Source organism: Eucalyptus grandis, chromosome 4 (genome assembly GCF_016545825.1).
Source record: "Eucalyptus grandis isolate ANBG69807.140 chromosome 4, ASM1654582v1, whole genome shotgun sequence".
Classification (NCBI taxonomy): domain Eukaryota; kingdom Viridiplantae; phylum Streptophyta; class Magnoliopsida; order Myrtales; family Myrtaceae; genus Eucalyptus; species Eucalyptus grandis.
The window spans coordinates 12,274,157-12,289,944 of NC_052615.1; the positions used below are offsets into that span (position 1 = coordinate 12,274,157).

General features: G+C 40.7%; 1 protein-coding gene and 1 non-coding gene across 2 annotated transcripts; both read right to left on the bottom strand.

Moving 5' to 3' along the window:
• Positions 1-5,052: 5,052 nt before the first annotated feature.
• LOC120292815 (callose synthase 11-like) lies at positions 5,053-12,673 on the bottom strand. The gene is made up of 2 exons (XM_039311247.1): positions 7,274-12,673; positions 5,053-5,130 (listed from the first exon to the last, which is right to left on the bottom strand). Exon 1 carries the CDS (start codon positions 12,618-12,620, stop codon positions 7,287-7,289), a length of 5,334 nt encoding a protein of 1,777 aa, XP_039167181.1. The 5' UTR covers positions 12,621-12,673; the 3' UTR covers positions 5,053-5,130; positions 7,274-7,286.
• On the bottom strand, positions 9,563-9,646 carry LOC120293044. The gene has a single exon (XR_005550703.1). It is a non-coding gene; the product is annotated as a small nucleolar RNA J33 (small nucleolar RNA).
• Positions 12,674-15,788: the final 3,115 nt, after the last annotated feature.

The window sequence follows — 15,788 nt, forward strand, 5'->3', positions numbered from 1 at the left end:
AGGCAGGAAATACTATTTTTTTCCTCTCACCTTATCGAGATCGGAAATTCTCACACCAAAAAAAAAAAAAAATCGAAACTAATGAAAATTCAAATCGTCGAATGTTATGATTCAAATTCTCATTTTCTCAAGAGATGAAATGAAGGGATGAAACAAAGAGGATTTAAAAGTTAGAACAGGACTGATAAAAAAAAGACAAGAAGTTTGATAATGAATTAAAAATTAGAGTAGGATTTCTTTAAAAAAAAATTGGAAAATCATAGAATGAGTTTACAAGGAGGGCGGTTTGGTCTTTTGATGGTGGGGATTTTTGTTAGGAGGTATGTGAACTGCTTTTTTTTCTATAAAATAAGTAGAAGTCCGTAAATAGTTTATATGTTAGACTAGACGTGTGACGCAAGTTTGCAATATTTTCCATAATCTAAAGTAAGCATGAGACTCCAAAGCTATGTGGGGTCATTATTACACAATCCGAACTCAATGCGTGTACACTATTGAATCACGTGAGTTTCGCATGGAATCCATCTAATCAATCGATTCTTTTGAATTGAGCTTGCATGTATTGGGATCGTGCTAGGAAATTTTTCTCATTTGTAAGTCTCTCGCGATATTGTTTGTAGTTCTAATTATTTTATTTTTTTCGTAGCTTACCATGATTTGACTTATTTAATGTGCTATATCTAGAAACTTTCAAAAACACATATCAACATGTATATTGCATGCAAAATTTTATCATATTTCTCATGAAAGAACCTTTGGTGGTAAAAATAAAAATTGACAGAAAGCAACAAATTACAAAAATGGAAATAATTATTTTAAATTCATAATGTTATGATGATTATAATTTCAAATAGGTAATGGATTTTTCTTCTTTTTTATTTTATTTTTATTTTTGCTCGTTCCCATTTTTATGTGGTTCATTTGCTTAGGGTTTGTTCATCATTCTTCAATTATCCGATTAATGTCCACCAAATTATCGAAGTCACAAAGCCTATGCTTCAAAAGTGGTTTCAAGAGAATGCGTAAATGTGATAATTCGAAACAATACCTAAAATGAGAAGAGGAAGATGAGTGGGTTGTTAAGGAACATTATCAAAAAAAAAAAAAAATAGAACTTTATTTACGATTAAATTAATGAAAGACATTACTTATTTTCAAATGCAATTATTGTAATTTTAAAAGGGCTTTAGGTATTCCTGTTACACAAAAATCAAAATACAAAACGTGGAAACGAGGGTCACCTAGAAAAATCCAATGGTACTATTTTTTTCCTCCCCCTAAATAGTGATATTCGTGCATCACTTGCAACATGCAGGTGTTAAGTACTAATCCTGACATAATTACAATTCCGGCAAATGGAGGAGTGCCACGTGGCACCCGCATCTGCCGTTCCTTTTTTCCTCCATTTTAGGTCAACCAAGCAAGCACTGAGCATTGCTCAAAAAAAAAAAGCAAGCACTGCAGCTGAGCTGGCCAATTGTACGTTGCACAGAATAAATTTTTCTAAATTAAAACAATAAAAAATTTCAAATTATGCATATTTTGACATAAGTATTTCGAACTCCGAACTTTTTTGGGTTTCATAAAAAATTTTAAATTTATATCAACATGATAAATATACCAAATGAAAATGACATAAAGGGCTAGTTTTTTTCGCAAAAAAAAAATAATATAATTGTGCGATATTAAGTGTAATTTGAGGTGTTTGGCGGCATTTTTTTTTTTTTTATATTTGTGATGGTATAGTTTATCTGATGGAATATTTTATCTTTCTAATAATGATGTGGTCCCCACCACGGGATATCTTTTCAAAAGCAACAACGGATCTATCTGCTGCAAACTGGAAAAGGAAAAATGGACGGGCGTGATGCGCCCATTTGAAACGTGGCCACGGATGGGGCCCACTCCTGGTGTTTTTTTTAAAGGCTGCTTTATGCCTTTATGCGCTCTCTCTTTTTTATTCATTTTTTTTTTTTTTTCATATTTTGGAGAATATTGTGGAGATGGGGGGGACTGACAGAATCTTTGCTTGGATTTGTCCTCTCTAGGTCAGATTCGCAATTCTCAAATTGAGATCTAAGGTAAAGCAGATCGTCTTTTTGATTACGCCCTTGTCTTACTTATAACGTTAACCCCCCGTGAAAAAGCCAACCTTTTTGCACACACTAGTCTCATCTCATGTCACATTATTTCATGGAAGCAAAAGGTATCTTAAGAAAAACTGCAACACTCATTCTCAGACTTTTGTCCTACCTCCTTGCAGGACGTGGGAGTCGAAATCCACTCCGGAAATGAAATCGTCCCCACCGCAATCTCCCCCTGAGAAGGTGGGGATTTGAATCCCTCACCTCCCCCTTCCAAGTTGGAATAGTGGCCACTGAGGCGAACCCCCAGTGATTAATCGTGCCCAACTTGAAATGTAGATTGATCGAACATTTTTTTTTCTGATTAGATTTGAATTGGGTCCATGAAATCTATTAACTAGACAAATCCAATGCATACTTTCAATGCGTTTAATTTTTTTACCTAAAGAATTTTACAGTGTTGGCTTGGGCAAATGGTTGGAGTGGGCCATCAGCCCACCAAAAACAAGCCCTAGAAAACTTCCATCTATTTCACTAATTCATTGGTGTAATTTTTTTTTTATTGGTTCCACTCTTTTTCTAATTTAACTCTAGCTCTTAAGCTTTTAATCTACCTCATTGTAGGGCATAAAAATCGAAACTCACATCTGAAGTCAAGTTGTCCCCATTTCAACCCCTTGGGAGAATGTAGGAATTCATTGGTATAATTCGGTTGCTTGATTTGTGCCCATTTCATAATCCAATGAGAAGTTTTACATCCCATGAAAAATATGAATTTGTAGCTTTGAGGAATAAAATTGTTCCAACTACCATAAGCATGAGGCATTCAAATAAACATCTACTTGATTTGATCTACTCTCTTTTTGCATACCCATATAAACGAGTCTTGAGTTATACTGAGCTCACTACAGTCGCTGATTTTTCCCTTTTTTCTTACCCTATACTTCATTGAACAAAATTCGTCTAAGACATACCTTAGAATACATCACCACAAGTATACATCAATTGGCATCATCGACATGTGTAGTAAAATTATAGTAAGAGATTACTCCATTAATGCATACAATACATGATCGATCCTCACTCATATATGTTACGTGCCCCACAAGGTAACATCAAAAGCAAAGTATACATTATATGTTATGCAAAAATTCACTTGCTAATAGTTGATATCACAAGAGCCTAAGGTTTGAGGGTGAAGAAAAAATGGAGGGAGCATAAAAGGATGATTAGGTAAATCACTGCCACAACAAAATTGGTGATGAGAGGGCGGTGACAGAACTTGGAGACTTGCCCACAAATTGGTAACCTAACTACGTGGTTGTTCCGGGGGGAGATATATATATATAGTAGCAAAGATAATGTCACGAAATTTATTTAGAACGGGAACGAAATGTGTGAAATGGTTGTTTGTTTATGATTGATCAAAGCATAAATTTGACGGCATCGCAAGTTGACGTGATCATCGCCATAAATAGATATCGCAAGCCCAATGTAAACCTGGCTCGTTTGAGCCAACTAATTTAATTTGTCAAATTGTGAAAGACCCACAACAACGAAATCTACTCGATCAAATGGTTTTCGGTGGATTGGGCTTCACATGAGCTAAACTTGGGTGAGCAATTATACATGCACAAAGTGATGGAATCAGCTTATTACGATACAAATTACGGTGAAATATTTGCCACGTTTTAATGGAAAATGAGTAGTCTCGATTGATCAATAGGCTAATTCATAAAACGATAGGCAAGATTTGCCTGCAATAGACATTATTCAAGAGGATTAAATTATCACTCTGTCACTAAATTATGATTGATTATATCTATCACATAGGTATGGGCGGAAAAAAAGTCTTAAAAATAGGAATTTTTCTTGAACAAGATTCATTTGTTTTACCTAATTTTCGAAAATCAACCATCACATCGACCTTCCAACCTTTCTTGTAAATTTATTTCTCAATAAAATGAGGAAAATGAACAAATGATTTTTAAACCTTTTGGCATTTTCGTACAAACCGTCTAGATGTTGTTGATTACTTGTGGACTTTCTAGAGCAAAGCCATCATTTCAAAAGCTCTCTCATCCACTACATTTTCTAACCTTCCACGTCATTTGTCCGCAAATAGCAGCAACCTACATACTCAGCGTCAAAGCATGCACGAGGGTTCAACATTATCAATGATGGCTTGGACAAATGGTTGGAGTGGGCCGACAACGCACCAAAAATAAGCCCTAGAAAATTCCCATCGATTTCACTAAATCATTAGTATAATTCGACTGCTTGATCGGGCCCATTTCAAAGTCCAATAAGAAGGTTTACACCCCACGAAAGATAGGAATTTGCAGCTAGAAAGAGTAGAGCAGATTAGGTTACGTGATGATGGCCATAAAGTTGTTCGTAGTCCAATAAGTGCGAGGTATTCAATATATATATATTGATCGACTCTTTGTATTACTATGTAAACATGTCTAGAGTTAAAACGATCTCACTGTGGTCATTGATTTTGCCCCCTTTTCTTACCCTATAAGTGGGCAAACAAAATTTGTTTGATACATATCTTAAATTGCATCATAAGCCATCATGCAAAATGTAATAACCCAAGCCAATATCACTAACCCTCCTATAAGTTTCGAAAAATTATACATCCATGAGCTCCGTCGACATGTGTAGTAAAATTGTAGTAAGAGATCACTCCATTAATGCATACAATATAACTGATCCTTACTCATATGCATTACATAGCCCACAAGGTAGTATCGAAAGTGAAGCATACGTTATATGAAATGCAAAAATTCACTTGCTAAGTAGCCGATATTACAAGAGCCTTAGGTTTTACGACGAAGAGAGAGCGGAGGAGGCATAAGAGGAGGACCAGGTAAATCACCCCCACGACAAAGCCGGCAATGAGAGCGCCGGTGACCTGGTCGGAAAAGCTGGGGACTTGCCCACAAATTGGTAGCCAACTGGCATGGCTATTCCCTTTCTTGCCCACCTGGCCTATTGCCACTGCAGCTGAAATGCTGGAGCTCAGGAGCATTGCAATGACCTAGGGATGGACACAGATATATAAATATACATTAGGAAAGACAATGTCATGAAATTTATTTAGAACGAGAGTGAAATGTATGAAATGATTGTCTATGATTGCTCAAAGCGTAAACTCGACCGTTGCAAGTTGATGTCATCAACTCATCATCATCGTAAATGGATGCCAGAAGCCCAATATAAACCCGGCTTGTTTGAGCTAAGTAATTTAAATAGTTAGATTGCAAAAGTCCCACGGCGATGTTATCTACCCAATCAATGGTTCTGGATGGAATGAGGATCACACAACCATCCACAAAAGTAGTGGAATCAGGTTATTACAGGGCAAAGTAAAGTGAAAAGTCCGCCTTGTTTTGCTGGAAAACTGAGTCGTTTAGATTCATTTCGAGAGGCTACTCCGTAAAATCATAGGCACAAGTCGCTCGCAATAGAAACTATCCAAGAGGATGAAAAAGTCACGTTATCACTAAATCATGATTGGTTTTATCAATTATGTCAGTAGCGAAATAAGTTTAGGAAATATATAAATAAATAAATAAATAAATAAATAAATAAATATATATATATATATATATATATATATATATATATCTTTGCTCAGATCCTATGTGGACATATATCTTTTTCGAAACCCTTATCAATCAAACGTATGGAAATCAATCCTAGTAATGATATTTAAATTACAAGACTTTGAACATATATTCCTGTGTAGAACAAGAAAATACATGAATTACAGAATTCTGAGATATGTTAGAAGTTGTGTTCGAAGCTAAAAGCTCTCATTCGCCTATTAATTTCTAAGTCGTATTCATGTTGTTTTGTAATCGTGTAAAAGATTAGGTGTACAAGAGTAAGTGTAATAGTTGAATCCTGATAGTGTGATTTATCATCTGAAAAGGATTGGTATTTGCAATTTGTAACTTGTTGTATAGATTATTAGTGCAATCCAACTCGACTTATGATCGTTGGTAAGGAAAATGGAATTAGGCTTGGGAATGAAACCAGAATCACTATATATCATTGTGTGCACTACTTATTTTTCTTACCCTTATTGGCTTTAGCACTTTCCAACGATCATGCTGACTGAAATATCTGCTTGACCTAATCTTTGCAAAAGTTGCTAACACTTTCCACAATTTCCATGCAACCAATTCAGCCTCCCTCTAAGTTGTATTATTAGTCCCAACAAAAGGATGTTAATTTGACGTTTAGTGTATCCAAGTTCCTAAACCTAAAATCTCTAATTCGAGAATGGTGAAATGCCATCCCGCATTTCACTTGGCCCTTAACTAGCCTAGGCTAGGTTAGTGGCTGTTTTAAAATAAAAATAAAATGATATATATGGCTAATCATAATGAATCGAGTAAGCTAAACATCACAAATTGGTAAGAACTCACACGTGACCTATATAGCACCAGCACGGACATATGACACGCGACACGACACGACACGACACACCGACACGTCATTTATTAAAAATAGAGAATTTCGACACGTTCCAACACGTTATATATTAAATATATTTTTATATATAAATACATAAATAAATAATAATAAAAATAGCCTAGAATTAATTTACACAAAAATATTAAATAATATCATTCATTATTTTAATTTGTTACAATAATACACAAAACTTAGAGGAAAAAATATTGTTTAAAGAAAAATGCTAAAATGATATTTTTAAATTTATTTATTTATCATATATAGCATTTTTTATTTCTTCTTTCATAGTAAAAGACTTTAAGAAAAAATAAAACAATTCTAAAAAAATAATGACCCCGTGCGTGTATATTTATAGCAATTTTATTACTTCTTTTATTACTTCTTTTGTGTATATTATATTTTGACCCCTCAAGTATTAGAAATTTTTAAAATTGACCAAATACGTGTCGGAATCGCGTGTCGGAATTCTGAATTCGCGTGTCGGAGCGTGTCGGAGAGAGTTGACCACGTGTCGGATTTTTCAACACTCGTTGACCGCTGTGTCAGGGCGTGTCGGAGCATGTTGGACACGTGTCGAAGTGTCGGACACGACACGAAAGCTTCCGGAGAGTGTCCATGCTACATAGCACGTGACAACATGCCGTTAGACAAGACTAGAAATGTAAGAGTTCAAGGACTACCTAATGGTATGCAATTACCTCAAGTTGGACATCAGCGGGACTTCCGGCCTCTGAGAATACGGGATATTTGGAGGCCCCGTCTAAATGCTTCATTAAACAAGATTCTTATCTGCATCTCCTGGATTCCCGGCAACCATGAGAGCAAAGCCACAGGAGCCATCACGATAATTCCAAACAGCATATCATACAGCCGGGCCAACGAAACCACGGTGCCCCACGCCACAGTGGACTGCGAAAATGGTCTAAGTACCCGGACAATGGATATAAGGCCCCATCCTGTGGGGACAAATGCAAGGAGGCCCTTGACAAGGTCGAGGAATTCGAAATGAGTACACCCCAGGGATACGACGATCACAAGAAGCACGACCACAATGACAATAAGCTGTATGAGACGATAGTATTTGTGTTCCTTAGCAGCATATTTATCTCGAGCATATGCCATGATCACATATATAGCGATGGCCACACCCATGTATATCCATGATAGCAAGTATATAACAACGCTAGTGTTACCCCGTGTTATACCCAACTGATATACGACACCATACTGAAAAAGGAAGAATCGAAGGTCTAGAATGATCTCCCAAAGCTTGCCCCAACGTCCTGTCATCCTCAAATGGTCTTGTTCCTCGTACCACCAGGTCTCCCAGCTCTGGTCCGCCTTAGTAAACATCCCTCCATCATTCCATATCCATTTCATGAAATCATTGTAATCAATCACGGTCTTCAGCCAATCAAAGCCTGAAGGGTTAAATATAAATGGTGACATTATCCACGAGACGACTAGAAACCAGCTGGAGATGGTCATGGGTATGTAAAAGAATGCGTCCTTGGCCATGGGGGTCTGTGAGGCATACAATACCAGAATAGCCCCGAGCTCGATGGCCTTCACCAAGTGACTGCGAGCATACAGTCGATAGTTCTCAGCGAAGCTTTTGTACTCCACCACGAAACCACGACCAGTGGCTTGGTATTTTGCACCCCCGTGAAGAATAGTCCGACCAAAATAGTGCACGCGAGTCCCCAAAGAGAATGTGTAGAAGAATGAGGCAAGCTGCAACTGCATCGTAATGAAGTCCCAAACTGCTGGGAGGAACCCATGCTCGAGAGAGTTCTCTACAATCATTGGAAGAGCAGTCAAGAGGCCGAGCTGGACGGCAAACTGCTGGTTGAGAATAGCCCCGAGAGCTTCATTGTTGACACTATCATTAATAGCTCTCCCTTCGATGCCACTTAGAGCAAGACACAGGCGACCCCACAAAAATGTGTAAATGGTAAGAACCACTATCAATGAGTTGAAGTAGAACCCTACAGTTGTGTAGAAGACAGACAGCATCCGGAAAAAGTCTAAGCGGTGACCCAGCCTATACATGTCTCTGCTCAGAACTTGCTCACCATTGCCGCTAGCGACCTTGGCCTCAAATTTAGATATCTGATTCAACCCAACATCCCTTCCCTTACCCACTTGAATATATTCGTGGTGTGTTACATTCCCTCCTCTCAATGTACAGTTGAAGCCGGCAAATATATCCTCACTGATGTTGATCACCTTGGAAGCCTTGCTTATCCCTCCGCGGGTTAAGAACCAAAACCTATCAAAAACATCCGGGTGACCATAATGCATACGTACCTTCAAAGGGTTCGCCAGAACACGCTGCCCCAAAGTCACGAAACTCATTTCCTGGGAAGACATAAACCAGGCAAGAGAGGACACCGAGCCAGAGAAAACATTTTCACGTACACCTAAAATCGTTGGCCTCCTGATCCCATAATATGTCTTGAATTCTTCCAACAGATTACGCATTTTGAGTGCCTCCTCAAAGTAATTGTCTTGGTTCATGTCGATGGTTTGGAGCGCATCCCCCCGAGTGAAGATTATTGCGTGGTTCTGATTCTCTGGCTTTCCTTCCCCAAGCATCACAGGGCCGGGCAACTGGATCCGGTAGATCTCGACCTCCCTCTGCAGTTGCTGGTCGTACTTCACCAGAACGGAGTAAAATTCTACTTCGTCCCTCCCCGAGTGAACCTCATCAACGTATGCGACTCGAAGAGCCTCGTTCTTCTTCATAAGATACAAAATATCATTGGCACGCTGATCTTTATTTGCCTTCTGAAGGCCATAGACCTGACAGGTGACCACATACGTGAACTTCATCAGGGCGTACTTATTCTCTCTCCCCGTCAACAGAAGACTGACACCACTAGGTGCTCTATCAAGCGTCGGTGAAGCCGGCATGTGGACGGAAGGAGGACCATTCAAGCTGGCATTGGATCTGAGTGAATGGTGAGAAGCGATTTTTTGTCGTCCCGTACTTATGTCCGTCTCTGGAGCAGAGTCTAGATCCGAAAGCATCTCAAGAGCCCTATAGTAGTACATCATCCCTCTCACGGTGCGGGACAATGTCTGGCCCCTGTAAGATGCCCAGAGACGCAGCTCTGTTGCCTTCAAATTCCAAATATCTTCAACATTACTCACGCCTTCTCTGCGCATCCTTTCCAAGAAGTTTGCCCACTCATCCTCGTAGACCTTCTGCAGATAAAACAGAGTTGAAATTCCATCTTTATTCTCTTTTCGAAGGCCGCCTTCTGCATACAAGACATCTTCTTTGTAATAGGGAGTCAATACGGTGAAAGCCATCATCTTTTCCACGTTAGGGGCACGAGGCATGTTCATGAAGAGCGAATTGCTAAAGAAAGCAATGCGACGCCTAGCCTCGAGATTCACTGGGACATTGTGCATCGAGTCCCTGGATGTAAGAATTGTATTTACCCGGCGCAGATGTCTGTAGAAATCAGGATCCTCAGGAAGCTCGACAGCATTTTCAAAGAGGGATCCTGCATCAGTGGCTTGGCCTTGCGGTGCCAGACCCTCCTGCTGCAAATCTGTATTCGACTTCTTCTCCTTTGGGAATTCTCGAACGGAAAGTTCGTAGAGAGCCTGCAGTACATTCACTATCTGGCTCATATCTTTTGTTTGGCTCAACAGAAGCTGAAGGAGTAGGCTTAATTTTGCATGAATATCTGTAAGAATTGTCACTTTATGAAGTTTCGTGATCTCCCCATTCTGAATATGCATATCAATACAATCGAACAACTTCATGACAATAGATTTCTCTTCGGTATAGTATTTGATAATGGTGATGATCAAGTACTTGATGCTATCATATGCTTCGATAACAGCACATCGCCGATTCTCATTCTTGCAAATCTTAAACCAAAGGTACCGATCAGAATTTTCTGCCAAACCACTTGCCTGACTCAGGGCAAGAAGCAGTTCATTGCAAAGGAGGGCACAGGGCCAGCGGATTACCCTAATGTTCCAACAGTTGGGTGGTAGCTCCAAAAGCTCAAATTCTCCATCACTAATGAGATCTTCTTCCCTGAGAACTGTAATGATTTCATTCCAAATCAATGCAAACCTTGTCGCATCCACTGAATTGGATTCTATCATTTTGTAGGGCTGACCAATACCATAACGCAGTTTCAGCCGCTGGATCGCATCATGCAACTTCTTGAACCACGTCGCTTCAGCCGTTAGTATCTGCTTCTCTGGCATTAGATTAAACTGTATTGCGCCAGCAAAAAACTGAAACCTAAGCCGCAGCTGCTTGATATTACGTATTTCGCCCAAATGTGAATACAGCCCAATCGTCGCTCCAACAAGAGAAGAGAAGATAGAGTACCAAATTTGCAAGTCCATAAGGTATATCAAGATAACAGGAGTCCACAACAGTATAACAGCCATCCTGTTAGTTCCGCCGAAGAACTCGGGCCACTTGTACGGTGTGCCACGAAGATCTAAAAGAGACTTTGTTGGAGCCACTAAAGGCTTGATTTGCAGCAGATAACTGAACGAAATTTTGCTAACCAACACCAAAACCCAAAAGAGCGTGTACTTTATGTTATTCACAAGCCCTTCTCTCCTGCCGCGACCCACGAAAATTCGAGTGTGGAACCACCATGTAAACAGATACAATATTCTCCAATTCGACTCTTCTATCACAATCCGGATCCAAGGAAGAGTGAAAAGCGCCAAGGCCAGCAACTCTGGAATTACGTACACTAACGCAGTCTTGAGATATACAACGATCCTCCGATCAGCCTCTCGGGACCAAATGCCATCAGCATTCTTCTGACTCCATATTCTCGCATAGAACACCGAAAACTCAACTATCCAAGTCACGGCAACAAGACTCTTCAACACCATCCTCAACCCGAGAAAGAATGTCTCTCTCGAAACCAAACTATACTGCATCCCCGCGTCGAGCACGGATTGCAGCAACCTAAGTCCACTCCAGGTGATAAACACCGTCAATAGCTTCACCTGCACATCCCTCCTCTCCAATGCCTGCCAGGGGTACTCGGTCTCCTCCCAAGCGATGATTACCATCGCCTGAAGCAAGAGAATCAACAAAACCCAGAGCCTATCGAAGCTACGGAAGACATTCCAAAACGACCTCTGCTCCACAAACCCCGTCTTCCCCACCGTCTTACTCTTGCTTGCAGTTGCAAAGTAATTGCAACTCAAATCCATGGGCCATTTCAGCGTCTTGAAACATCTCCTGCTCCAAAAGTACTCATTCAGATCATCGTAATTCCGCCAAGCAGAATGCGGGGCGCTCCCGTTCCTACTGCCCTCAACCTCAGTCTGAATGGTGCGATAAATGGGCATCACGACGGACTTCAAGAAGGCATTTTTGCCGGGGAACGAGGGCAAGTTCGGCCTGCCCGTGCGCCTATCAATCCTTTCCTCAAGAAAGGAGTTCAATTCATCGGCCATATGGTGAAACACATAGCAAATGCACTCGGGCATGAACCGCAAGTTCGCGGACTCGCCCCAGATGAGCAGATAGAGAGCCACGTACAGCAATTCGCGGCGGAGGGTCGGGACGTCGACGCGGAAGGCGGTGGAGAGCCCGAGGAGTTTGTGGCGCATCCCGAGGTAGGAGCACCAGAGGGTGTAGTTGCGGAGGAGCTTCTTGCGGAAGGAGCGGACGACGTCGGGGTCGAGGGCGTCGGCGTTCCGCGGCGGGGGGTTGAGGCGCATTTGGGCGTTGGCGAGGTGGAGGACCAGGTGCTCCCGCTGGTTGCCGACGTTGTCGGCCTGGAAGCCGAAGAGGGCGGCCAGCCAGTCGAGGAGGTCAGCGCCGGCGCCGGGGGACCAGTCGGAGAAGGGCGGCCGGCGGAGGTCGTCGACGATTAGGAGGGCGACGGAGGCGGCGCGCACCTCCAGGATCCGGAGGGAGGGGTGGTCGATGACGTTGGTGTGGATGGGGATGATGTTGTAGACCTCGTCCGGCGGCGGCGGCCGCGCGTATAGGGGCACGCGCCCGCGCGTGGGCCGGAGACGCTGGCGTACGTCCATGGAGGGTTGGGTCGGCCACGCGCTTGCTCAGTTATTGAGTTCGTCCGTTGCCATCATCACCATCATGGCAGTGGCGATGCAGAAGCAGCTGCTGCTGCTGAGAAAGCGGAAGAGTTTTTCAGTTTTAAAAAGAGAAAGAGAGGGAAAAGAGAGGGAGAGAGTATATTGTTATGTAAATTAATTATTTAATTGCACGCGTCCTTGAGATTCCTCGCGGCCGCCATCATCTCGACAGGTTGAACAGTTGAAAATCTGGTGCGGGGGCGTGGGAAAGAAAACGTGCGGCATTTCACTTGTCCGGAAAACTCGCTGCTTGGACAGTTGAAAAACGTCTGTCCTTTTTTTCGTCTTTTCTTGGGGTCGTGTCGGAGGCGAGTGAAGTCCAGGCACCTTCATTACAATATACGCGAAAGGTCTCGCCAGTCGCCAGTCGCAGCTCGCTGCCACCGTGTAACGTACGGCGGTCGTGGAAAGTAGCGCCAGCTCTTTTCGCGGGAAGTACTAATTTTTTGTTTTCTCTCTCTCTCTCTCCTTTCGAAAATGACCTTATCGAAATCGAAAATCCTCGTACCCAATCAAAAAGATAAAAAAATTAAAACTAACTAAAAATCAATTCGTTAAACCGCACGAGTTCAAATTCCCATCTTCTCATGAGATTGGGATGTAGACGATTAACTTTAAATATATGTTTCGACTCAAGCACCTATAAAAAAACAAGACAAAAATCTAAGCATAAATTAAGAGTTAAACTAAGACCGATAAAAAGGACAAATTTTGGGACAACGGTTGACGAGTTTACGAGGAGTGTGATTCGGTCTTTTGATAGTGGGGTTTTTGGTTTGGAGGCACGTGAACTGCCTTTTTTCTTTTTAATTTTATAAAAGATATAAAAGTCTGCAAGTAGTTGGCAAGTTTGACTAAATCTGACACATGTTTGCAATATTGTCAACCATCTAAAGTGAGAATGAGTATTCAAAGGTATGTGGTGGCATTACACGATCCTAGTGCACATGAACTCGATGCATGTACACTAAATCATTAGTATAATTCGACTGCTTGATCGGGCCCATTTCGAAGTCCAATAAGAAGGTTTACATCCCACGAAGGATAGGAATTTGCAGCTACAAAGAATAGAGCAGATTAGGTTATGTGATGATGGCCATAAAGTTGTTCGTAGCACAATAAGCACAAGGTATTCGAATGATCTTTTTAATTTATTTGATCGACTCTTTGCATTACTATATAAACATGTCTTGAGTTAAAACGAGCTCACAATGGTCACTGATTTTGCCCTCTTTTTTTACCCTATAACTATAAGTTGGCAAACAAAATTCTTTTAAAATATATCTCAAATTACATCATAAGCCATCGTGCATAACGTAATAACCCAAGTCGATATCACTAACCACCCTATAAATTTCCAAAAATTATACATCCATGGGCTCCGTCGACATGTGTAGTAAAAATGCAGTAAGAGATTACTCCATTAATGCATACAATATAACCGATCCTTACTCATATACGTTACATGCCCCACAAGGTAGTATCCAAAGCGAAGTATACATTATATGAAATGCAAAAATTCACTTGCTAAGTAGCCGATATTACAAGAGCCTAAGGTTTTAGGACGAAGAGAGAGTGGAGGGAGCATAAAAGGAGGATCAGGTAAATCACTGCCGCGACAAAGCCGGCAATGAGAGCGCTGGTGACCAGGTCGCAAAACTTGGGGACTTGCCCACAAATTGGGAACCAACCGGCATGGCTATTCCCTTTCTTGCCCACCTGGCCTATGGCCACTGCAGCTGAAATGCTGGAGTTCAGGAGCATTGCAATGACCTAGGGATGGACACAGAGAGAAATCATATATATATTAGGAAAGACAATTTCATGAAATTTATTTAGAACGAGAGTGAAAGGTATGAAATGATTGTCTATGATCGCTCAAAGCATAGACTCGACCGTTGCAAGTTGATGTCATCATCATCATAAATGGATGCCAGAAGCCTGAGATAAACCCGGCTTGTTTGAGCTAAGTAATTTAAATTGTTAGATTGCGAAAAACCCACGGCGATGTTGTCTACCCAATCAATGGTTCCGGATGGAATGAGGTTCACACAACCATCCACAAAAGTAGTGGAATCAGGTTATTACAGGGCAAAGTAAAGTGAAATGTCCACCTTGTTTTGCTGGAAAATGAGTTGGTTAGTTTCATTTCAAGAGGCTACTCCGTAAAATCATAGGCACAAGTCGCTCACAGTAGAAACTATCTAAGAGGATGAAAAAGTCGCACTATTACTAAATTATGATTGATTCTATCGATTATGTCAGTAACGAAATAAGTTATATATATATTTCCTCAGATCCTATGTGGACATATATCTTTTCCAAAACCCTTATCAATCAAACGTATGGAAATCAATCCTAGTTACGATACTTAAATTACTAGACCTTAAACATATTTTCCTATGTAGAACAAGAAAATACATGAATTACAGAACTCTAAGATATGTTAGAAGCTGTGTTCGAAGCTAAAAGCTCTCATTCGCCTATTAATTTTTAAGTCGTATTCACATTGCTTTGTAATCATGTAAAAGATTAGGTGTACAAGAGTAAGTGCAGTAGTTGAATCCTGATAGTGTGATTTATCATTTGAAAATGATTGGTATTTGCAATTTGTAACTTGTTGTGCAGATTATTAGTGTAATCCAACTCGACTTATGATCGTTAGTAAGGAAAATGGAATTAGGCTTGAGAATGAAACCAGGATCACTATATATTATTGTGTGCACTTATTTTTCTTACTCTTACTGGCTTTAGCACACAACTTGAATCACTCTGATCGAAATATTTGCTTGACCTAATCTTTGCAAAAGTTGCTAACACATTCCACAATTTCCATGCAACCAATTCAGCCTCCCTCTAAGTTGTATTATTAGCCCCAACACAAGGACGCTAATTAGACGATTAGTGTAATCAAGTTCCTAAACCTAAAATCTCTAATTCGAGAACGGTGAGATGCCATCCCGCATTTCACTTGGACCTTTATTGGCCTAGGAAAGGTTAGTGGCTGTTTCAAAATGAAAAAATAAAATAAAAAATATGGCTAATCATAATGAACCGAGTCAACTAAATGTCACAGATTGGTAAGAACTCACACATGACAACATG

Excerpts from the sequence above, each read along its gene's own strand:
- LOC120292815 (XM_039311247.1), bottom strand. The coding sequence starts at position 12,620 with ATGGACGTACGCCAGCGTCTCCGGCCCACGCGCGGGCGCGTGCCCCTA.